The 22,275-nt window shown below is 57.4% G+C and overlaps 1 protein-coding gene across 3 annotated transcripts; it reads left to right on the plus strand.

Moving 5' to 3' along the window:
• Positions 1–209: 209 nt before the first annotated feature.
• On the plus strand, positions 210–21,885 carry COQ8B (coenzyme Q8B). Of its 3 annotated transcripts, none has more exons than XM_056137044.1 (15): positions 210–231; positions 4,196–4,300; positions 4,378–4,497; positions 4,645–4,711; positions 5,533–5,610; positions 9,200–9,304; positions 9,485–9,570; positions 10,540–10,680; positions 10,764–10,845; positions 11,275–11,368; positions 13,209–13,350; positions 13,497–13,604; positions 15,726–15,791; positions 20,774–20,860; positions 21,198–21,885. In XM_056137044.1, the coding sequence occupies exons 2-15, from the start codon at positions 4,199–4,201 to the stop codon at positions 21,477–21,479; spliced, it is 1,560 nt and encodes a 519-aa protein (XP_055993019.1). In that variant the 5' UTR covers positions 210–231; positions 4,196–4,198; the 3' UTR covers positions 21,480–21,885. The 3 variants fall into 3 exon arrangements, with proteins under 3 accessions (XP_055993019.1, XP_055993016.1, XP_055993017.1); XM_056137041.1 differs by lacking the exon at positions 210–231 and adding an exon at positions 3,724–3,784; XM_056137042.1 differs by lacking the exon at positions 210–231 and adding an exon at positions 3,749–3,780.
• Positions 21,886–22,275: the final 390 nt, after the last annotated feature.

Genomic DNA, 22,275 nt, shown 5'->3' on the forward strand with positions numbered 1-22,275 from the left:
ATTCGCGGGTTCCGGCCGAGGTCCGGCCTGGTCATGAAGGGGTTAACCGATACTCCCGCCCCCCGCAGGGAAAGCCCAGAAACCCCGCCCCGCAGGACGTGACGCAGAGGGGCGTGCCTGGAGGGATGGGCCCGCTGTGGCCCCGCCCCTGCTCTGTGGCGGGCGTGGGCCCCCAGCGCCCGCTGCTGGTGCAGCTTGGCTCTGCGGCGCGCGCTGGTGTCGGGATCGCGAGTGAGTGAGCGCCCCCAAACGACCCCCGCGACTAACCCAACCTCTTTAGGCCCTTCTGTGACTAATTCAGCCGCCCCGTCATCTTCGATGACGTGTTCAGCAGCCGGGACGGACTTTCAGAAAGTCTGGAGTCACAAGGATAGGCTCTCTAGATTCTTTTGGTTTGGTTTTGGGGACCACATCCGGCGGTGCTCAGGATTGACGCCTGGCTCTGAGCTCAAGAATTACTCCTGGCAATGCTCCGGAGACCCATAGTGGGTGCCGAAAATCGAGCCCGGTCGCTCCCCTACAAGGCGAGCACCCTGCCCGCTGTACTATCGCCCAGGCCTCGGATTCTAGATTCCTCTCAGTCACTTCTGATAGAAACTATCCCTCCTGCTCCTGCCCGTTTTTTCTCAATGTAAAGCAAGGGCACATAGTATTAGGCCAGAGACATAGCTCAGTGGGCTGACAGTGTGCTTTGCATGCATGAGGCCAGTGCGTGATCACCAGTGTGGCCTAGTCCCCTAAACAGTCCTGGAACAACCTCCAATCAGAGAGGTGCAGTGACGCCCACATGGTATTATTTTATTTTGAGAAGTGTATGCCCTTTATCACAAGAGTCAAGCATTTTTATCAACAGGGAAATGGAGGTCCAGGGCTGGGGAGAATTTGTCTACTGTCGGGATCAATGGTAGACCACTACAATGGATAGTAGAGCCTGAAAGGTACTTGCTTTGCAAGTGGCCAACCCAGGTTCAACCCTGGGTACCACATATCACCCTCCAAGCACTGCAAGGAGTGATCCCTGAGCACAGCTGGGGGTGGCCGCAACCCCCCTCAAATAAAGAAAATAATCAAATCCTGGAGCTGGAGAGATGGTACCAAGAGAAAGGTGTTTGCCTTGCACACAGTTGACTCAGTTTCAATCCCCAGCACCCCAAGTGATTCCTCAACTATATGAGCACAAGAGGATCCCAGGGAAATAACTCGGTGACTTGTAAGTATAAGGTCCTGAGTCGAGAGCTTTCCATGCACTGAGGTGCTTTTATACCTGGCAGCTGTGGTCTGTGGCCCCCCCAGCAATTACTTCTTATGATTTGAGGGTCACACCCAGTAGAGTTCAGAACATGCAGCTCAGTGGTGCTGGGAGACCAGGATCAGTGTCATAAAAAGCAGGTGCCTTAGGACCAGAGCAGTGGCACAGAGGGTAGGACACTTGCTGAGCACAAGGTCAATGCAGGTTCAATCCCCAGCATCCCATATCGTTCCCCGAGCCCACCAGGAATGATTTCTGAGTGCAGGGCCAGGAGTAATTCCAGAGCACTGCCGGGTGTGCCCAAAACAAAATAAAAAAAGGATGTGTTCCAGCCCTTTGAGTTATCTCCCCAGCCTAGCCTACTTGTTCTGTACCAGGCCCTTTGCCAAGAGCTTTACAAACATGATTTCATTGCCTTGCTCTGTCACTAACAGCGTGCCAGAGGGGATACCACAGATTTTTTTTTCAACTTGTTTTTTGTTTTTAGAGCCACACCTAGCACTGTTCCAGGACTACTTCCACTCACTGCTCCAGGAGCACTCCTGATAGTGCTCAGGTGATTATATGGCACCAAGGTTTGACCTGTGCAGAGCAGGCATTTAAACTCCTTGAAATCTCTTTCCAGCCCACCGCAGATCCATGTCTGCTGATGGGGATATTGAGACTCTGAAGTCCGCCAGCATCTAGCCCCCCCCTTTTTTTTTTTGGCTTTTTGGGTCACAACTGGTTATGCTCAAGGGTTACTTCTGACTCTGCACTCAGGAATTACTCCTGCCAGTACTCAGGGAACCATTTGGAATGCCGGGGATCAAACCTGCGTTGGCCACACACAAGACAAACACCCTATCTGCTAGACTATCACTCTGGCCCCTGGCCGTTTTTTCTTTTTGGTTTTTTTTTTGGGGGGGGTGCACACCTGTACTCAGAGCTTATGCCTGGCTCTGTGCTCAGGGATCACTCTTAAGTAGTGATCAGGGGACCATATGCAGTTCCACAGATTAAACCGTGTTGGCTGCATGCAAGGCAAGCATTATCTCTGCATTATCTCTTCGGCTCTTGTTTTCTCACATATGTGACCTCATGTATGTGACGCACACCAGCCCCAGCCCTGGTAGGGTTAGTGTCATTGCTGCTCTTTATATATTTTGCCCCCCAGGGTGAGCTGCTATCAGCTCCTGAGTCAGATCTTGATGTCTGAAGAGCAATGAGGGGAGTTTCTGTCTTGAAATTGAGTCACCTGGAGAGAGGTATTGGGCAGACGTCCAGGATCTAGAATGAATCACCCTTTGCAGGGTACCGAGAAGCACTAGGTGGGGGCTCTGGCTGGGAAGCAGAGGTCCAGAGAGGGTCACGGCTCCTCTGAGATCACAGAGCACTGGGACAGACCAGGAGGCTGATTCCAGGCCAAAACAGGGTTAGACTGGGGCAGGGGTTTTCTGCGGAAGAAGCTTCACATCCATTCCTGGTCCCTCCCTGCTGTGGGGGAGATGCCCCAGCCAGCTGCTTCTATTCCAGACTGTGAGAAGAGGGGTGAGTCAGCCTGTTGGGGTGGGGGAGGCTTAAAGCCTGCTCCTTCTTCTCCTCCCCCCCTCCCCATCCCTACACCCAGATGGGCCAGGAGCTGGTTTTCTGAGATGCCAAGTTTCCTGACTCAGCACAGGGAATCTTGGCTGAATGTGTTCTGGAAAATGTCAGGCCTGCAGGAAACAAGGGCTCTGCTCACACCCTCCCACGGCTGGTGGGGATCGGAGAGAACAGCAAGTAGGGTCTGGGAGGAGCACCCCAGCCCCAGGGTGCCAGGGGCTGGGTGTGAGGCGGTTTATAGATAGGGAGACAGTTGGCAAGCGAGGTAGGGGGTTCTCTGGGCTAGGGAAGAAGTGGGGTGCCAGGATGTGGGTGTTCGGAGCAGCGGGCGCTTGCAAGGTGGAGGGGCGTGGTATGCAAGGGAAATGTATTCTGCAAAGACGCGTTGTTTCAAGGAGAGACGGTGAGCCTGCTGGGAGTGAAAATGAAGAGGAGAGGGGCCTGAGCCATAGTACAGAGGGGAAGGTGATTGACGTGCACGTAGCCGACCCGGCTTCCACCTCTGGCATCCCACGGGGTTCCCTGAGTACCGCCAGGAGAGTGCAGAGCCAGGAGAAACCTCTGTGCATCCCTGGGTGTGGCCCCAAAACAAAACAAACAAGTGAAGAGCAGGGAAGTTTGGCGAGATGCTCACGCACGGGAGAGTTCACGGGAGGGATGCCTGCTAAAAACGACGGTGCAGGGAACAGAAAGGGCAGCCGCCGAGTGCAGGAGCACTCGAGGTGAGGGAAGGGCAAAAGAGGGCACGTGTGCGCCCCCGCCCCGCCCCCGAGCTCGCGTCCAAGCCCCGCCCCTCTCCCCGCCTCCTCACGCACGGCGGGACGTGCTCCGCGCCCGTCAGCTAGCCTCTGCCACGCCATTGGCTAGCCTACCGGAGGGGGCGGGCTCGGGGAGATTCCCGGAAGTGCCGGGGCCCCCACGCGCAGCGGACCCGGAGCCTACGAGCCGTGGGTGCTTAGCAACGGGGGGAGGGACTCAGTCACGGGTGGGAGGGGGTGACACGGGAGGAACGTGGCTGCCTAGCAACCGAGAGGAAGGCGGTGCCTAGCAATGGGGTCCGCGCGGGCGGGGGGGGTCCGCGAGGTGGAGAGGTAACCCTGGAGGAGCTGTGGGTGTCTAGCAACGGAGGAGGACCCTAGCAACGGCGGGAAGTGGGTCGGGGAGGGGGGGAGAGTGGGTTGCAGGAGGGCTCCTAGCAACGAGAAAGCGAGGGGGGGCGCTAATGGCAGGGGACGAAGTCTTGGGGAGGGGCGTTTTAGGATGGACCCTGAAGGAACTTGAGTGCCTGGCAAAGGGGATGAGGGGAGAGCGCTGCCACATGTCCCGCAACTTCTCCCCAACACCCCTCTTCTTCTCTCTCAGGTCATGTGGCTGGAGGTGGGGGGTCTGCTGCGGGGCACCAGTGGACAGCTGGGCCGGACTGTTGTTCTGCCTTGGGGAACCCTGGGACCCCGGCCCCAACTGAGGGTAAGACGCTAGGGAGGGGCCAAGGAGGGGCCCTGAAGGTTCAGAACACTCCTGACCAATGTCTCCCTTTCTTGCAGGGACCATGTGGGAGTTCCTGGGTCCACAGGGTTCATCAGGATAGGCCTAGCCGAGGCCTGGGTGAGGAGGACATTCGTAGGGCTCGGGAAGCCCGGATCACAAAGACACCCCGACCCCAGGTATCATTGTTCTGTCCCCCCCATGCCCTGTGAAGACCCCCTAGGCTCAGGTAGGGTGTCACATGGTGGGGATGGGGGGGTGGAATTGGAGTCCCTGGGTGCTTTGCCCATTTTCCCCGCCTTAAAAGCTTTCTCCCTGCTTCCCAGCTGAGTGACCGCTCTCGAGAACGCAAGGTGCCCTCATCCCGTGTCAGCCGCTTGGCCAACTTCGGGGGTAGGTGTGGCTGTGAGAGATCTTGACCTACATTGGAGGAAGTGACACATCCAGAGTGAAGCAAGGGAGGGGAGAATCAGAGACAGGACAGAAAGATGCAGAGAGGGCCAAGGCCCAGGCCTGCAGCCCAAAGAGGAACAGAGAAGAACAGAACATTAGGAACTTGGAATGTGGGCTGGGGAGGTTAAGGTTCTGGCCCTACAAAAAAAAACAGAAAAAGAACTTGAGGGGCTGGAGCAAGAGTCCAGCAGATACAGCACTTGCCTTGCGGACAGCCTACCCAGGTTTAATCCCCCATGCTACACAGTCCACCGAGCCCCACCAGGAGTGACCCCTGGAGTAAGTGAGCCGGAAATAAGCCCTAAGCACTGCTGGGTGTGGTCCCCAAAGAGTCAAAAACTAGGCTGGAGAGAAAGCACAGAGGTCACAGTACAGGCCTGCAGCTAACTCCAGTTTGATTCCCACACTGCTTATGGTCCTGAGCCCTGCCAGGAGTGATCCCTGAGCACAGGGCCAGGAGTTAGCCCCTGAGCCCGTCAGACTTGTCCTTGAAATAAAACTCTAGTAGTTTCCAGTCCTTTTCTCAGGCCAGTGTAAGTGGAACCTTTGGGGTGGGGCCTCCCCAGAATCTAGTGAGGGGCTGAGTCTTAGAGGGACGGAGAAAGAGGAAGCCTCACCTGGACGGGAACCTCAAGAACAGACAGCCTGAGATAGAGGGGTAGAGCTATAGGTCTGGGTTGGGAGTCTGAGCAAGGAGAGGGCAGGGGAGAGGCCTGGGGTAGCTGCAGCTTTGGGAATCAGGTGTCTCTCCCGCCCTCCAGGACTGGCCATGGGCCTGGGCCTGGGAGCACTGGCCGAGCTGGCCAAGAAGTCGCTGCCAGGAGGAACTGCGAAACCAGGTGAGTCAGCCACCCTGCGGGCATGGAGGGAGCATGGCTTCACCGCATCCTTGGTCCCCCTCTCAGTTTCTGGGGGTGGGGTGGAGATGATCCATGACGAGCCTCTTAGGGACACTGGGAGGTGGTCAGAACAGGGCCGAGGAACCCAGGGACTTCACACAAGACACCTGGGTTCGATCCCCTGTACCGCCAAGAGAAAAGTGAACGAAGGGCTGGAGCAATTGTACAGCGCAAAGGACTCTTCTTGCCTTGTATGAGGCTGATCCAGGTTCCATCCCCACCACTCCATATAATCCCCCAAGCACTGCTGGGGGAACTGCTGAGCGCGGAGCCAGAAGTAAGCCCTGAGCATCCCTGGTGAACAAAACAAAAGAAAAATCAAAAGGTGAACTGGGGTCATCCACATGCAAGGCCAATCCTGTACCCCTGTACTCTCTTACCCCAGTAACTCGGGGGATGTCTTCCATTCTCGCTTCCCCTGCCTTTGTGGTAGCAACTGGAGGTCACTCACATGTGGCAGCGGCTGCACTTACATGGTCACCTCAGCTACCGAGCTCACCGGGGCTTGAAGACTTAGTGGTGGTGCTGGCGCACATTCTGGGGGTGGTACCCTCTGGAGTCACAGTGGCACTCACACACGTGCATCCGGGGCCTCGCCTCTCAGCCACAGTGCCCATAGGCAGTGCTCGCACACACCCTGCTGTCTTCAGACATCTCACCCTCGATTGTGGGGTTGACCCAGACACCAGTGTTGCTGGGTCTGTGCTGGCTGCATGTGGCAGAAACAAGGGGAAAGGGATCAAACTCAAGGCATAGGGCTTACACAGCAGACAATTTAAAAAAATAAATTTTTTTTTTCTGGATAACACTTAAAAATACCCAGAAGTTACTCCTAACTCTGCACTCAGGAATTACTCCTGGCTGTGCTCAGGGGACTTTATGGAATGCCGGGGATCGAACCTAGGCCGTCCATGTGCAAGGCAGACAGGCTACCTGCTGTACTATCGCTCTGGCCCCTCAAAGCAGATGATTTAGACACTGAACCACTCCCTGGGTAGCTCCTTAATAGTTTTTTGTTTGTTTGTTTTTGTTTTGGGAGCTGCCCTCGACTGTGCTCAGGGCTTATTCCTGGCTCTGTGCTTGGGGGTCACTTCTGGCGGGGCTCGGGGGGGCGGCATATGGGATGCCACCGATTAAACCTGGATTGGCTGCATGCAAGGCAGGTGCCCCTCTGGCCCCTGGATTTATTTTATTTTTTTCTTTCTGGGTCAAACCCAGAGATGCTCAGGGGTTACTCCTCCTGTCTCTGCACTGAGGAATTATTCCTAGTGGTACTCAGGGGACCATATGGGATGCCAAAGATCGAACCCAGGTTGGCCGCAGGAAAGGCAAATTCCCTACCTGCCGTTCTATCACTCTGGTCTCTGCCCCCTAGATTTTTAAATAAAATCAATAAGCACTTTATTAAATAGTCATTTCACTTGCACCCTGACCAAGTGCATACCCAGATGTACGGCTTGGTTCACTTTTACCAAGTGGACACGTGTGTGTGCTTGGAGGGAGGACCCTAGGACCGCAGTTCTTCAGCTCTGATCACAGGGTCCCAGCATGCCCTGAAAGCGAGGGACAGATCTGCAGAATCCATCCATCCAGGCAGGGTGTGGCATTTAGCAGGAAAAAGGGACTGACTGATCTGGGGGTCTTGATCTCTGGATGGGTGAGCACCTGAGCAGCAGTACGTGCTTTGCATATGGGAGGACTGAGTTAGATCCTTAGCATTGTGGGGGCCCCAGGCACCACCAGGAGTGACTCTGAGCTGGGAGTAACCCCTGAGCACCACCAGGTGGGGTCCCAAAACACCCAAGTGGGTGAATTGAAAATACGGGTCTTGGCTCCACCCGGACCGGCACCAAGGCACACCTGCAGCCTCTCAGGACCCCGAGTTCCGGCCCCTGCATACAGCCCTCGCTCCGCCACTTCCCTTCCCAGGTCTTAAAGCTTTGTTGGAATAAACAATATAAAGTTAAAAAGAAAAAAAAGAAAATACGGGACTTGGTGAGGCCAGAGTAGTAGTCCAGCAGGGAGGGCACTGGCCTTGCACTTGGCCAACCCAGGTTAGATCCCTGGCTTCCCATATGGTCCCCGGAGCACTGCCAGGAGTGATCCCTGAACGTAGAGCCAGGAGTATGCCCAAATATGGCCCCAAAAGAAAAAGAAAATATCGGTCTCAGGGTCCAAGCCAGGAGTAAGCCCTGAGCACTGCTGGATGTGACCCTAAATTTGTTTCCAGCACCTTCTCCCTCCCCTCCACCCCCAACACACTCAGAAGGAAACCAGGAGCCTCAGGGCAGAAGATAGGGTTTGCTAGAGCACTTGGCTTGCTTATGTGAGGCCCTGGGTTTGATCCTCAGCACCACCAAACTCCCACTCCCCCCCCAAAAAAAACAATAAATAAATAAAGCGGCACCATCTCAGTGACCCGCAGGGAGAAGCCAGATACTTTCACTGTGAGTCCAGGGATGTGGAATATCTGGAACCAGGACATCTGCTGACACAGAAAGATTAAGTGGTTTCCAGGACTTGCGGGCGGGGGTGGTCAGGGAATGTGGGAGTGATGACAAATAGGTAAGGGCTTCTTATGGGTGGTGATGAAAACATTCTAAAATTGATTGTAGTTGGGCTGGAGCAACAGTACAACAGGTTGGGGGTTTGCCTTGCACGCAGCCAACCCAGGTTTGATCCCCTGAACCCCATAAGGTCCCCCAAGCACTGCCCAGGGGTAAGTTCTGAGTGCTGAACCAGGAATAACCCCTGAGCATTGCTGGGTGTCGCCCAAAAAGCAAAAGAGAAGGTTGGTCGTGTTGAGAGTTGCTCAATTCTGAATATCCTAAAAGCCATTAAAACCTGTCCCTAGGTGTTTATTTTGGCTTTGGGGCCACACCCAGCAGTGCTCAGGGCTCACTCCTGGCAGGGCTTGGGAAATATTTGGGGCGCGGGGGATCTAATACAGGTCATCCCTGTGCAAGACACGCGTCATGACCACTGCCGGACAGACTATAGCTCCGGCCCATCTTGGACGCTTCTTTCTGGGCTCTCTGCCCACAGGCACATGTCTGTGCCCCTCCTGGGTGTCTTGGGGCAGGCGGTGTTTGGGGCAAGCTGCAGGCACGTGCTTTTCTTTTTTTTCTCCTGAATTTCCAGGGTCCTTTGAAGCATGCTCAGGGACTTTCACTGATGACATTTTGCCCAGCTGCTGTAGCCCGATGCTTCAGTGCTCTGTTCACTAGGGCCACCCCTGCAGTGGGGGTGGGGTCCGATGTCTCCTCCAGGTCCCCAGGTGTTCTCCCCTCCCTCCCAGGGCGTGCAGGGTTGGTGGGAGGGGTGGCCCCTGCATCCCAGCCCTTCTGCAGGCTACCTGGTGGGAACAGTGTGTGCTGGGGCTGGGGAGGGGACACAATGGCTGAACGAAGGTGGGGTTGGGGGGAGCAGCCCTGCAGGCACTGCAGGGTGTGACCCTCAAACTGAGCAAACAGAAAAGCAAAATGAAAAGAACGCGGCTGTGTGTGACCCTGATGGCACTCCCTGCCAGGGTCCAGCCTTTTCCTGTCGGAGGCCAATGCCGAGCGGATCGTGCAGACCTTATGTACAGTTCGGGGAGCGGCTCTGAAAGTCGGCCAGATGCTCAGCATCCAGGGTACAGCCTGTTGCCCCCCACCCCTGCCTGCTCTCCCCCTCCAGCCCCCCGACCTCCTTTCTACTCCCTTCAACTCCCCCCCCCCAATACTCCCAGGGTAGGGCAGGGCTGGGGGCTCCCCTCCTCATGGTAGGTCCAGGGTCTCCCCCCTCACGGTTCCCCTCGCAACTTCCCCCCAAGACAACAACCTTATGAGCCCCCAACTGAAGCGCATCTTCGAACGTGTCCGCCAGAGCGCTGACTTCATGCCCCGATGGCAGATGATGGTGAGAATATGTGTGTGTGTGTGTGTGTGTGTGTGTGTGTGTGTGTGTCGGGGGGGGGTGGGGGGAGCTGGAGAGATGCACTATCTCCTCCCCTGATTTCTCACCCCGGTGTTCGCCCCAAACCCAAGGGGAGCGCCGGAGCACAGTCCTTGGAGGACCGGCCTGAGGCTTGCTGGCGTGGAGGGTGCTGAGTGCCGGGTTGGGGGCGGGGGGCAGTGGCTAGAGGAGTGGCGGGGGCTGCGGGTGAGATGCGGTATGTGTGGGGGGCAGGGAGCAGCGCCACCCACCACGCAGGACCAGGCAGGCCACACGCGAACCTTGATGGTCATGATTCCTCGTTTCTTAATTAAAGGCGATCGTGGCTGTAAATAGGTTGGCACAGCGCCTGGCACTGAGTAAGTGCCCAAGACATGAGCTGTTCTAATAAGCAGGCGAGGGTGTGGGATCCGGAAGGGGCAGCCGACGTCCCCCTCCTGGTCCCAGCCCGGCATGATGCCTGCCCCGCTCTCTGCCAGTCCAGACAGGCTCTGGCCCAAGGAAGCCCTCATTCAGCACTGCTTTATCACGTGCAAGTGAAGAGTATCAGCTATAGGGGCTGGAGTGCTAGTGCTGTGGGGAGGTCGCTTGCCTTGCATGAGACCGACCCAGGTTTGATTCCCGCCATCACTTAGGGTCCCCCGAGCCCCACAAGGCATCATGCCTGAGCACTGATCTGTGAGTCAACCCCAAACACTGCTGGGTGTGGATGCCCTCTGCCAAACAATACCATCTAGGAGTGCACCAAGGAATAGTCTCAGTCTTCACTCCTTTCTCATAGCAGTCCCCAGTGCAGGCTGTCTGTTTCCTCGTCTATGAAATGGGATCATGGCCCTAGGCTGAGCCCCGGGCCCCACATGGGGCAAGCCATCAGGGCTCATGGAGAATGTGCTCAGCCGCCCTCGGTCACCACCACGACCCCGCTTTCCACAGAGAGTTCTTGAAGAGGAGCTGGGCCAGGACTGGCAGACCAAGGTGGCCTCCTTGGAGGAGGTGCCCTTTGCCGCTGCCTCCATTGGGCAGGTGCACCAGGGCGTGCTGAAGGATGGGACAGAGGTGGCAGTGAAGATTCAGGTGAGAAGGGGAGTGGGGCGGGTGTGGGCCCCCTGGCTGGCCCAGAGCTCTCACCCCCTCCACCCTGCCCCTTCCCCTTGCAGTACCCGGGTGTGGCCCAGAGTATCCAGAGTGACGTCCAAAACCTGCTGGCTGTGCTGAAGATGAGCGTGGCCCTGCCAGAGGGTGAGGTCCGCCCACCCATCCCCTGCTGAAGGCGGGAGCCCCAAGGGAGCCAGTGCAGCCTGGCGTGGGGGAGTGTGATCCCACCACCCCGAAACCCCCCCCCCCCCGGGGAGCATGAAAGAGATGAAATAGCAGAATCTGTGGCCCCAAAACCAGGCCCGGTGACCCTGCATGTACAGGGGAAGGGAAGGCGAGCGAGGCTGAGTGTGGGGGGCCCGGGGGTGCCCCAGGGAGTGGGGGCAGGGGCAGGCCTAGAAGATTCCGGGACCTGGAAAAGAGACTGAGCAGGTGGGCCTGAGGGGTGGGAAGATGCCCGGGGCACTTGAGGCCGAGTGTGGGCAGGGGCAGACTCTGGCAGCGGGAGAAGGCGTCCCTGATGAGGGTGGGGGAGGGCCAGGGTCCCCCCCTCTGACGCTGCTGCCCACCCAGGCCTGTTTGCCGAGCAGAGCCTGCAGGCCCTGCAGCAGGAGTTGGCCTGGGAGTGCGACTACCAGCGCGAGGCAGCCTGCGCCGGGAACTTCAGGTGGGCCACGCCCCGTCACCCAACCCGCACACCTGGACAGGCGGCCTTGGCCGTCTCTCCTCATCCACGCCTTCAGGCTGCACCCTGCTCCCCGCCCTTCTCCCTGTGCCCACTGAGCCTGGTGGGCACCTCTCCCCACCTTAGCCCTCCCCCCCTGTTTCCTTGCCCATTCTGTGGGACACCCCCTGCCTCCCCACCACCCGGACTGATGGGCTTCAGCAGGCGGGTGATGGAGAGAGCTGCTGCGCACGCGTCTCCAAGGTACCCTGCACCGGGGAGTGGAAGTGGGCAGAGAAGTCGCTATTCAAGCAGGTTTCTGGGTTGTTGGGTGCCAAGGATCCATCCAAGGGCCTGTTAGGAGCAAAGCATGTGGTGACTGCTGAGCCACTTCCAGCCCTGTGAAGGCATTCAGGGAACAGTCTGGGGGAGTTGGGGGCTGGAGAAATAGTCCTCTGGTAGGGTCCTTGTCTTGCACACAACTGGCCCAGGTTCGATCCTCAGCACCCTACAGGGTACCCTGAGCACCACTGGGAGTGATAGCAGAGCAGGAGTAAGCCCTGAGCACCACCAGGTGTGGCCCAGGAAACACACAAACAAAAAGGAGGAGGTTTTTTTTTTTTTTTTTGTCCCAGAGAGGCTGGTGAGATGCTCAGTAGGTCAGGGCGTGGGCTCTGCATGCCGGAGGCTTGGGTTCGATCCCTGGCACCGCATGGTCCCTTGAGCGCTGCCAGGAGAGAGAGTGTGTGTGCCCCCTGCAGGCTTTGGTTAGGGCCGTGGGCCCTGGCACAGAGGTGGGATCTAGTCCCACGCCAGCCCTTCATGCACCAGATGGCCATATGGTACCTGGGGATCTGGCCATGTCCAGGGGCAGAGAGGGTCAGCTCTGTTGATGACGGGCCTGAGGGTTTTGGGACAGGGGACCCCGGGGAGGCCTGAAGCAGAGTCCTGAGGAGGGTGGTGTGAAGGGGGGCTGACGGTCTCTGGGGTGACTTCTCCCGCCCCAGAGCACCCTAAGCACCAAGAATAACCCCCCCCTTTACCCCCGCCCCTCCCTCCAGCCACCTCACAGACCCCCAGTGGGAGCCTCATTCTTTGTTTTGCAGTTTTGATTTTGGGGCCACACCTGGTGATGCTCAGGGCTGACTTGAGCTCAGGGACCACTCCTGGTGGTGCTCGGGGGACCATATGGGATATCGGGGATTGACCCCTGGTCAGTTGCATGCAAGGCAAATAAATGCCCTACACGCTGTGCCATCACTCCAAATAAGGTCTCACTCTTATTCCTTGTCCCCCAAATCTGACATTGGCACACCTCAATCTATGATGGCTGTTTATTAGAATAGGGTCTGGGATGCTGGGATGTTGGAGGGGGCCCTTAACGGGGGCTCAGCTGCTGCTCTGTATACCACACCCTCCGCCACCAGCTCTCATCATCCAGCCAAACACAGACTTGAGAAATTTTTGTTTGTTTGTTTTGGGTCACACTTGGTGGTGCTCAGGGCTGACTCCTGGCTCTGCTCAGGGATCACTCCTGGCGGAATCCACATGTGGTGGCCAGGACCGAACCAGGGCTGGCTGGATGCATGGCATGTGCTTTCTCTGCTGTACTCTGTCTCTCAGAGCACTGTTGAATGAGTGAATGCGTAAGCAGATGAATAAAACACAGAATAAATGTGAGCTCAGACAGATATGAGCCATCATTCAGGACAGAGGCAGGAGAAAGACAGGCAGTAGCCAAACAGGCTGTTCATGGAGGACTTCTTAGAGGAGGAGGCCATGAACTGGGCCCTCACAGAGCCTGAAGCACCAAGTCCCTCCTCCTCCCTTCCCTTCTGCCTAGGCAGCTGCTGGCCGATGACCCCTTCTTCCGGGTGCCAGCTGTGATTAAGGAGCTGAGTACAACACGGGTGCTGGGCATGGAGCTGGCAGGAGGGATCCCCCTGGATCAGTGCCAGGGCCTGAGCCAGGATATCCGGGATGAGGTACGGAGTCTTCTGGAGCCAGAGTGAGGGTGGTGCCCCAGGGCAGAGCCAACGGTTGTGTTGGGGGGGAGGGGAGGGGTGGTTGCTGGACCCTCGCTCCTGCCTTGGGCCAGAAGGCTGAGCTGCCTCTCCCACTCGCCCCTCAGATATGCTTCCAGCTCCTGAGGCTGTGCCTGCGGGAGTTGTTTGAGTTCCGCTTCATGCAGACCGACCCCAACTGGGCCAACTTCCTGTACGACGCCTCCAACCACCAGGTGGGTCCCTGGAGCAGGAGCACCAGCTGCTGGTGCCCGTGTTTCCCCGTGTCCCAGGCGCCTGGCACAACACGAGTTTCCCTCTGGCTTGGTCTTGAAGCTACCTCTGGCGGTGTGCTCGGGGGACCACAGTGTGGCGGGCAGGAGGCTGGGTCTCCCACCGTGGGCATCAGCTCCAACCCTGGGGAGCCTCCTGGAGGCCAACACAGTACCCAGATGGTTCCGTTGGTCTTCCTCCAGGTACTGACTCGGGAACTCGGGCCTGCCCATTTGTGGCTGGGCCATGTCCTAGACCGGGCCCTGCTCTGGTTCCGGTGGGCAGGTGACCCCCGCCACACTGCTTTGACCTTCATTACTGTTCCCTGGAGGAGACTTGGCTATGGAAGCACAAGGGGTGCTGGGAAATGGAGCCCCTGGTCGCCACCGGCCTCCTAGCAGCCATGCAACAATGCAGAGCAGCCTGAAGGCCCTAAATCATGGTCACCACACTTGCTGTTCTATTAGACACATCAGGCACCCACCAGTGGCCTCTTGCCAACGACAAACAAGATGGGCTGATGCAGCAGTGCTATGGAGAGGGTGCTTGCAAGCATGCAGCTGACCCAGGACCATCCCCAATGGTCCCCCAATCCCCCCCTGAGCATACACAGGAGTCCAGGAGTAAGCCCCGAGCACCACTGGGTGTGCACCCTGTACCCCGCCTTCCCAAAGGCTCTGGGAAAGCCTCACCTTCCCGGGGCACCCAGTCCACTGGGGAACCAAACCCCAGCACCCTGCACACTGACCTAGAGCCACAATTTTCAGCTCCCTCCTGCCTGTAGCAGAAAAAAAAAAAAAACCACTCGATCCAGAATAGTCCAAGGCAAGATGGAGAAGCACAAGCTAGAGTGGTCAGGGCTGCTTGGGGAAGCCAAAGAGAAGATTGAGTCAGCCTGGCATGGGACAGGTCAAGGAGGGCTTCTAGGAGGAAATATCCTTGAAGCTGAAACCAGGTAGATCAGAAGAGAACTGAAAGAACAGGAAAGGACGCAGGACGCCCATGGGCAGGGGCCCAGGGTCAGACATAGACCTGTCTCTGTGTGGCTGCCAGATGGCTCGAAGGGATTTTCTAAAACATATCTCTGGGGACTAGAGCGATAATACAGCAGATAGGGTGTTTGCCTTGCACACGGCCAACCCGGGTTCGATTCCCAGCATCCCATATGGTTCCCCGAGCATCGCCAGGAGTTAATTCCTGAGTGCAGAGCCAGGAGTAACACCTGTGCAATGCCAGGTGTGACCCCCCCCCCCAAAACACACACACACACACACACACACACACCCCTCTGGGCTAAGGTGTCCCATCCATAGCTGCTCAGAACCTCCAGCATCAGGCCTAAAACATGTATTTATGAAAACCGAAGGCCGGATAGTACTCAAGGCCTGAGTTCCCACCACATGGTATCCCCCCCACCCAGTACCACCCCAGCCCCAAATTCTGATGATGTGGCTCCAAATCCCCCTCAAAAATTAGAATCAGTTTTTTATTTTGGGGGGGCACCCCCAGCGGTGCTCTGGGCATACTCCTGGTTCTGTGCTCAAGACTCACTCCTGGCAGACACGGGGGACCATATGGGGTGCTAGGGATCGAACCCAGGTCAGCCACTTCACCCCCACCTTCTCGCTGTACTCTAATCCCTAAATCAATACATTTTAAAGAGGTGTAAATTCATACCTCCTAACAGAGTCTTTAAACCAATATTACCTCAACAAAAAAACTTACGGGGCTGGAGTGATAGTACAGGGGGTAGGGCGTTTGCCTTGCACGTGGCTGACCTGGGTTTGATTTCCAGCATTCCATATGGTCCCCTGTGCACTGCCAGGAGTAATTCCTGTGCATCGCTGGGTGTGACCCAAAAAGCCAATAATGATAATAATAAATTAAATAAAAGCCTTACAATATAGAGACAAAACCCCTAACCACTTACAGTGAAAGCAAAATAAAAGATTTCTTCAGCGTCCTGTGGGGTGGATTGGACGTGTGGAGGCTGCCAGCCGGGTGCTAGGGACTGTGGCAGGAGAGAGGGACAGAGGGGACTGTGGGAGCATCCCAGCATTTCCTTTACCACACCTCGTTCCTAGGTGACCCTGCTGGACTTCGGTGCAAGCCGGGAGTTCGGGACGGAATTCACAGACCACTACATCGAGGTGAGTATTTTCTCGCACCAGCCGGAAGGCTGAGGTTTCCCGCCGGGGCCTGAGCTGAGGGGCAGCAGAAGCCTCAGGCTCCAGAGTCAGGAATTGTTGAGTACCAGGGGCCGTGATGGCCAGGCCCTCCTACCGCCCCCGCCCCCAAGAAGGGCCTCACAGGTGCTAAAGTCAAAGCAGGCCCCACAGTCATCTGTCACTCAGCACACATGGGGCTGTTTGCTCTAGGGGCCATACTGGGAAGGGCTGGAGGGTGGCCGGGCAGTGCCAAGGAAACAGCCCACAGCCTGGCGCATGTCCGACATGGGCTTTATCGCTTTAGCTGTATCTTCCCCAAACTGGGATGTGTCTGGAGCGGGGATATGCTTGGTGGTGCTCTCTGTGGGGACCGAGTGCTACCAGGAGTTGGATGTGGGTCTCCTGCATGCAAAGATGTGTTCAGTCCTTTGTCTTTAAAAAAAAAAGTGTATATATATATATATATATATATATATATACACATACACACACACACACACACACACACACACATATATGGTTTTTGGGCCACACTCGGCAGCGTTCAGGGTTTATCCCTGACTCTGTGCTCAGGGATCACTCCTGGAAGTGCTTGGGGGTGTTGGGGCTCGAACTTGGGTCCGCTGGGTGCAAGGAAAGCTCCCAGATCTTGGTACTGTTTCTCCAGCCCCTACTCAGTCCTTTGAACAACCTCTCTAGTCCCAAGGCTGGGGTTTTGGTTTTCTCTTCAATGTTCTGAGCTCATTTGTTGGGTCCAGAGAGAAAGAGAGTACAGGGCTAAGGTCCCCCATGACCAGTGTAACTCCTGGCACCCCCTTGTTCATGACCTCAAACATCTGGGACTGTGGGGGCCTCCCCCACTTTCCCCCAAAAATAAAATCAGGGAGTAGAAATGAGTTGACAGAAATAATTTGATCCAGAGTGACCCCGAGTGAGCCAAGTGATAGTACAGGGGCGGGTGCTTTTCTTTTTTTTTTTTTAATTTCTTTTTTTTTATTTAATCATTTTTTTATTGGTGAAACACCATGAGGTACATTTATAGACTTATAAATTTTTGTGCTTGGGTTTCAGTTATACAATGATCAAGTACCCATCCCTCCACCAGTGCCCATCCTCCCCCACCACGGGTCCTAGAATCCCTCCCACCCCCTAACCCCCCCCCCCCCCCCCCGTCCCACCCTGCCACTGTGGCAGGGCATTCCCCCTTGTTCTCTCTCTCTTCTTTTGGGTACTGTGTTTTGCCAGAGAGGCATTGAGTGGCAATCATGTTTGGTCTATAGACTACTTTTAGCATGTCTCTCCCACCCTGGGAGGGTCTTCACAACACCCTTTATTTGGTGCTCTCTTCTCTATCTGAACTTCTTTTCACCTAGAACGTGTGGCTGGCCTTCAAGTCATGGAGCAAAATTCCTGGTACTAATCTGAGCCATTCCTGGGTGTTAGTCTCCCGTTTTGTTGCTTTATATTCCCCAGATGAATGCAATCTTCTGTGTCTATCCCACTCTTTCTGACTCATTTTGCTTAACATGATACTTTCCATGTAGTACCACTTGTATGTAAATTTCATAACTTCATCTTTTCTAACAGCTACATAGTACTCCATTGTGTAAATGTACCAAAGCTTCTTTAACCAGTCATCTGTTCTCGGGCACTCAGGTTTTTTCCAGATTCTGGCTATTGTAAAGAGTGCTGCAATGAACAAACAATTGCAGATGTCACTTCGACTATACCTTTTTGCCTCTCTGGGATATATTCCCAGGAGTGCTATAGCTGGGTCAAATGGGAGATCAAATTCTAATTTTTTGAGAATCATCCCGGGTACTTTTCTTGCAGGCAGCCGACCTGGGTTCAATTCCCCAGCATTCCATATCATCCCCCTGAGCACCACCAAGAGTGATTCCAGAGTGCAGAGCCAGGAGTAAGGCCTGAGCACTGCCGGGTGTGGCCCCAAAACAAACAAACAAAAAACTCCAAAAAGAAAAACAGAGTGACCCCAAGTGGTGTCGGGCTGTGTGAGTCACTCCCAGTATTGCTCTCCCAGCACTGGGGGCCTGACAGTCTGCTGGTGGCACCCTGGGGGCCCTGCTGTGGTTGGGGGTCCTACTCAGACCTCGTGCTGCTGGGCATGCCCTCTGCCACCTGTGGTACCTTCCCAGCCCTGTCACTTTCTGTGCTTTGTTCATCTCTGCAGTGCTCACTCCTGGCAGACTCAGGGCCGTATGCAGTGCCGGGGATCAAACCCAGGTTGGGTGCATGCCAGGCAGGTACTCTCCCTGCTGTACCATTTCTTAAGTCACTGCATTGGGTGGAGCGGCACTCGGGGGGTGGGAGCCACCGTGGACGGTACTCAGCCTGGCTCTGCTGGAGGGCAGAGTTGGTATGGGGGGTTAGGTGCTTGGCTTGTACCAGCCGGCCCTGGTTTGATCTCAGCACCCACTAGGGTGGCCCAAGCCCCACCTGAGCGCAGAGCCGGGAATAAGCCCTGAGCACCACTGGGTGTGACTCCAAAACAAGAACAATCGATTGGGGCCTTCCGGTGCCACCAGGGATCAGACTCAAACCTCGTGTGTGCCAGCCACATGCTCTGGTGCCTGGGACTGTGCCAAGCACCGACCAGGTGTGGCCCTATAGCCACCCTGCAGTGACTCAGTGGGAAGCACCGTCTTGGCCTCATTATACAGATGAGGCAAGTGGGGCTCAGAGCGGTCATGGCCCTTGCCCGGGTCACAGCAGACCCAAGGTTCAGACTGAGGACGTGGGTCCTGAGGCCCTCCATGTGTCCTTCTCTCCCAGCAGGCGGCCCCCTCGCCCAGAGCACCCCCTACTCCTACCCTGGGTCAGTTTGTCCCAGAGGCCACAGAGGAGCTGAGCTCATTGATCAGTTGTCATTGGACATTCGACCGGGCTTCTTGATTCAATCATCAGTTCACCCGGGGACAAGAGAAGCCTCCAGCGCCAGGCTCCGCGTCCCCAGAGTGGTCAGGGTTGGGATGGGAGAAGCACAAGGGATTATGGGAACCCAGAGGAGCAACCTTGTCAAGCCTAGGGGGTCAGGGAAGGCTTCCTGGAGGAGGGGACGTCTGAGTTGAATCCTGAGAAGGATCCATTAGGAAGAGATTCGGGCGGCTTTCCAAAGTGCCAAATCAAGAGATGTGAAGGAATATTCATTTCTATAGAGCTGCTCTTCCCTTTTTTTTTTTTTTTTAAATTTTTGGCTTACGCCTGACAAATGCTCAGGGACTACTCCTAGTTTGGTGCTCAGGGTTCTCTGTTGGTGGTGCTCAGGGGGCCGTGCCAGGGGTAGACCCTGGGCCTCCTGGCACCATCTCCCTAGCCCAGCTTCTGGAACTTGAGTGTTGCCTGCACACACCCCTCCCTCCCCGTGACCCAGCTCAGACATGACCCTGCTCAGACGCTGGGCCGGAGCTAGGCTTCAGCCCCTGTCCATCTCCCGCATGCGACCGGAACTGCTGGGACAGGCCCTGTGCTTTGGGGTGCTTTGGGGCGCTTTCAGGCACGAGGTCCTTGTCTGTTTCTGGGCCACTGGCTGGGCAGGGAGGAGGCAGAGGCTAGTCACTGTCCACCTACCCCCACCCACAGATCTAAGCTTCGTAGCTCGCCCGTGCTCTGAGGGTCCTGGGGAGTTCCCCGAAAGATCTGAGCAGGGGAGAAGATGTCAGAGTTTGCACCATCCCTCTGAATAAGGGGGAGGGGTAGGGGGGGCAGCGGGGGGGTATGGGGAGGGAGGGGCCAGAGCCCAGGGAGGCTCTGATGATGAGAATCAGGGGCCAGGCCCCAGAGGTGGAATTGGGGGCTGGGGGGAAGGAGGAGGAGTTGATCTCTCCCCACACACACACATGCACAGATCCCTGAGGATGTCGCCCCCGCTCCCGCAACCCCCCCCCCCCCCGCCCCCCGCAGGCCTGTCCAGTCTGGTCCTCCTGCTGCTTGCCAGTCTTCTCCAGTTTGAACCGGCCCCTGTTGCGGCCCCAAGGCCCACAGTGCGACAGATGGCCAGACAGGCCGGGGCTGGGGAGCTGGAGCTTTGATCCCGGGGTCCCTGCCCCTGCCGGCCAACCCAGAAAGGGCAGCTCGCTCGGGGAAGTGTCGGGCCCTGCCCCCACCCTCCCCAGGTTCCCTGGTCGCTGAGCAGGCCACTCGAACCTCACCGTATCCCACCTCACCCATGCGGAGGCTCTGGTCAGCAAGTGACAGGGTGGAACTGCGCCCCGAGGCAGGTCCCAATTCTGTCTATCCATCCATCCATCTGTACTACCCCCTGACCCCACCCCTTGCCCCCATACCCCTGCCCCAGTCCTCTGCACTCAGGACCAGGAATAAACTCAGGTCCACCAGGCATTTGCTAAACAGGGGTTCATCCAGAGCCTCTTGAGGACCTGTGCCGGGTCCAGCACGGGATCCCCGGGCAGCAGGTGGTCAGAGTTGGTGCCTCGGCAACCTGGGGACCATCCTGGGCCATAGTCACGTCCTAGTGCAGCCGAGGCAGGGACCCCTGAGCTGCACTTGCCTTGTTGTTTCTGGTGTGGATCACTTCCAGGAAGGCTCTGTTTATTTCCCAGCCCCAGGGTGGGGGGGGAGCGTCGCAGGGGCCCCCTCCCCACACCCCCCTGCAGCCCCCAGGGAGACACTTGGGCAAGATGGGGGGAAGAGACCTGGAGGCAAAGGGGTGGGGGGGGACAATGCCTCTGGGAGCCAGGCTTGAGTCCAGGTGTCCAGATCCCTCCTCTTCATGCACCCTACTCGTTACTAATTTGTTTTGATTTGGGGGACACCTCTGGAGGTGCTCATGGGCTTCTCCTGTCTTGTTCCTCAGGGGGTCTTTACTGGCAGTGCCTGGGGGGGTGGGAGGGGAGACCCAGTCTCAGCCTCCACCCTGAATGCAAGGTGCCTGAGCTCCCCAACTTCCACTCCCCCTCATCCTGTGTCCCCCCGAACCCTTCCAGGTGGTGATGGCTGCAGCTAATGGAGACAGAGACCGAGTCCTGCAGAAGTCCCGGGACCTCAAATTCCTCACAGGCTACGAGACCAAGGTCAGGGACATCTGCCTAGGAGGGAGACATGGGGGTCGGGGGCTGCAGGTCTCTGGGATGGGGGTCCACAGAGAAGTGGGGCTGCCCAGCTTCTCAAGGAACCCTGCCCAGGTGGGTACCACATATCTATTCCAGAGCGAGGAAATGGGGGTACTGCAGGTACAGGCTGTGTGTCTGGGGCTCTGGGGGCAGGTGAAGGGCCTTATTCTGGGGCTCTGCCTGACCCTCTTGGGGCAGGGATTGAGGGCTGGTATTTATACTCCAGACTGGCTCCCTCTGCGACAGATGGGGGGCTATGTCCTGGCTGACCAGCGTGTTGTCCTCCTGCATCCCCCAGGCCTTCTCTGACGCCCACGTGGAGGCTGTGATGATCCTGGGGGAGCCCTTTGCCACCCAGGAGCCCTATGACTTCGGGGCAGGCGGCACTGCCCACCGGGTGCAGGGTCTTATCCCTGTCCTGCTGCGGCACCGCCTCCGCCCGCCCCCAGAGGAGACCTACGCGCTGCACCGGAAGCTGGCGGGGGCCTTCCTGGCCTGCGCCCACCTCCGGGCCCGCATCGCCTGCAGGGACCTCTTCCTGGACACCTACCGCCGCTACTGGGCCCAGCGCCAGGCCTGAGAGCCAAGGCCCTCTGCCTCCCAGGGGCCCTCGACAGAACTCAGCCTTCCCACCCTGGGAAGGCTCTGGGATTGAGGACCGGCCCCACACCCCAGCCTTCGGAGGATTGCCTAGCTCTCTCTCAGGGGCTTCACCCCTCCATCCTGCTCAGCGCAGGCCAAGGTGGTATCAGGGAACCAGTCCGCATCGAGGGAGCCGGCTGTCACAGAGACTCAGACTCAGAGAGAGGGAAAGCCTCCACCCCCACCTCTGGTCTCCCAGGAGGGAGTCCCCTCTGCGCAAGGAGGAGGCAGGCTTGGCGCTGGGCAGAGGCCGCCGTACCACTTCAGACCCCTCCAGCAGCTGCCTGCTCTCCGCTCCATCCTCTCTGTCACCAGGGTGGGTGGCCCTGGGCATTGACCCTTCAGCCCGAATAAAAGCGGCCCCCATCCCCCAGCTCTTGTGCCTGCGCTGGAGTGAGGGGTGGGGGAGGAGCCGGTGGGCTGCCTCCAGGTGCAGATGGCGAACCCCCTCCCACCCTCTTGTCTGAAAGCCTCAGCCCGGCCCGGGCCATCTGTTGCCGGGAACCTCCTTCTCCCCTTCCCCTCCCACCGTGCCCCCCAGCCCCCTGCACGTGCTGACCACCTGCTCAAAAGGCTGTGGCAGCTGAGACGGCCACCCTCCAACCCCCGGCCACCTCCCGGGCTCTGGGCTCCCGGCAACCTCGCCTTGCTAATGGGCCTTAATGCCTCAGCCAGCTGCTCTGCCAAAGCCACAGGACTGGGCGGGAAGGTGGGGTGCGGGGGAGGGGGGTGCG

Source organism: Sorex fumeus, unplaced genomic scaffold (genome assembly GCF_029834395.1).
Source record: "Sorex fumeus unplaced genomic scaffold, SorFum_2.1 ptg000122l, whole genome shotgun sequence".
NCBI lineage: Eukaryota > Metazoa > Chordata > Mammalia > Eulipotyphla > Soricidae > Sorex > Sorex fumeus.

Coding starts and splice junctions, on each gene's coding strand:
- COQ8B (XM_056137044.1), top strand. CDS start 4,199: ATGTGGCTGGAGGTGGGGGGTCTGCTGCGGGGCACCAGTGGACAGCTG. Junction 5,611..9,199: donor AGGAGGAACTGCGAAACCAG/GTGAGTCAGCCA, acceptor ACTCCCTGCCAG/GGTCCAGCCTTTTCCTGTCG. Junction 13,351..13,496: donor GCCAGGATATCCGGGATGAG/GTACGGAGTCTT, acceptor CTCGCCCCTCAG/ATATGCTTCCAGCTCCTGAG.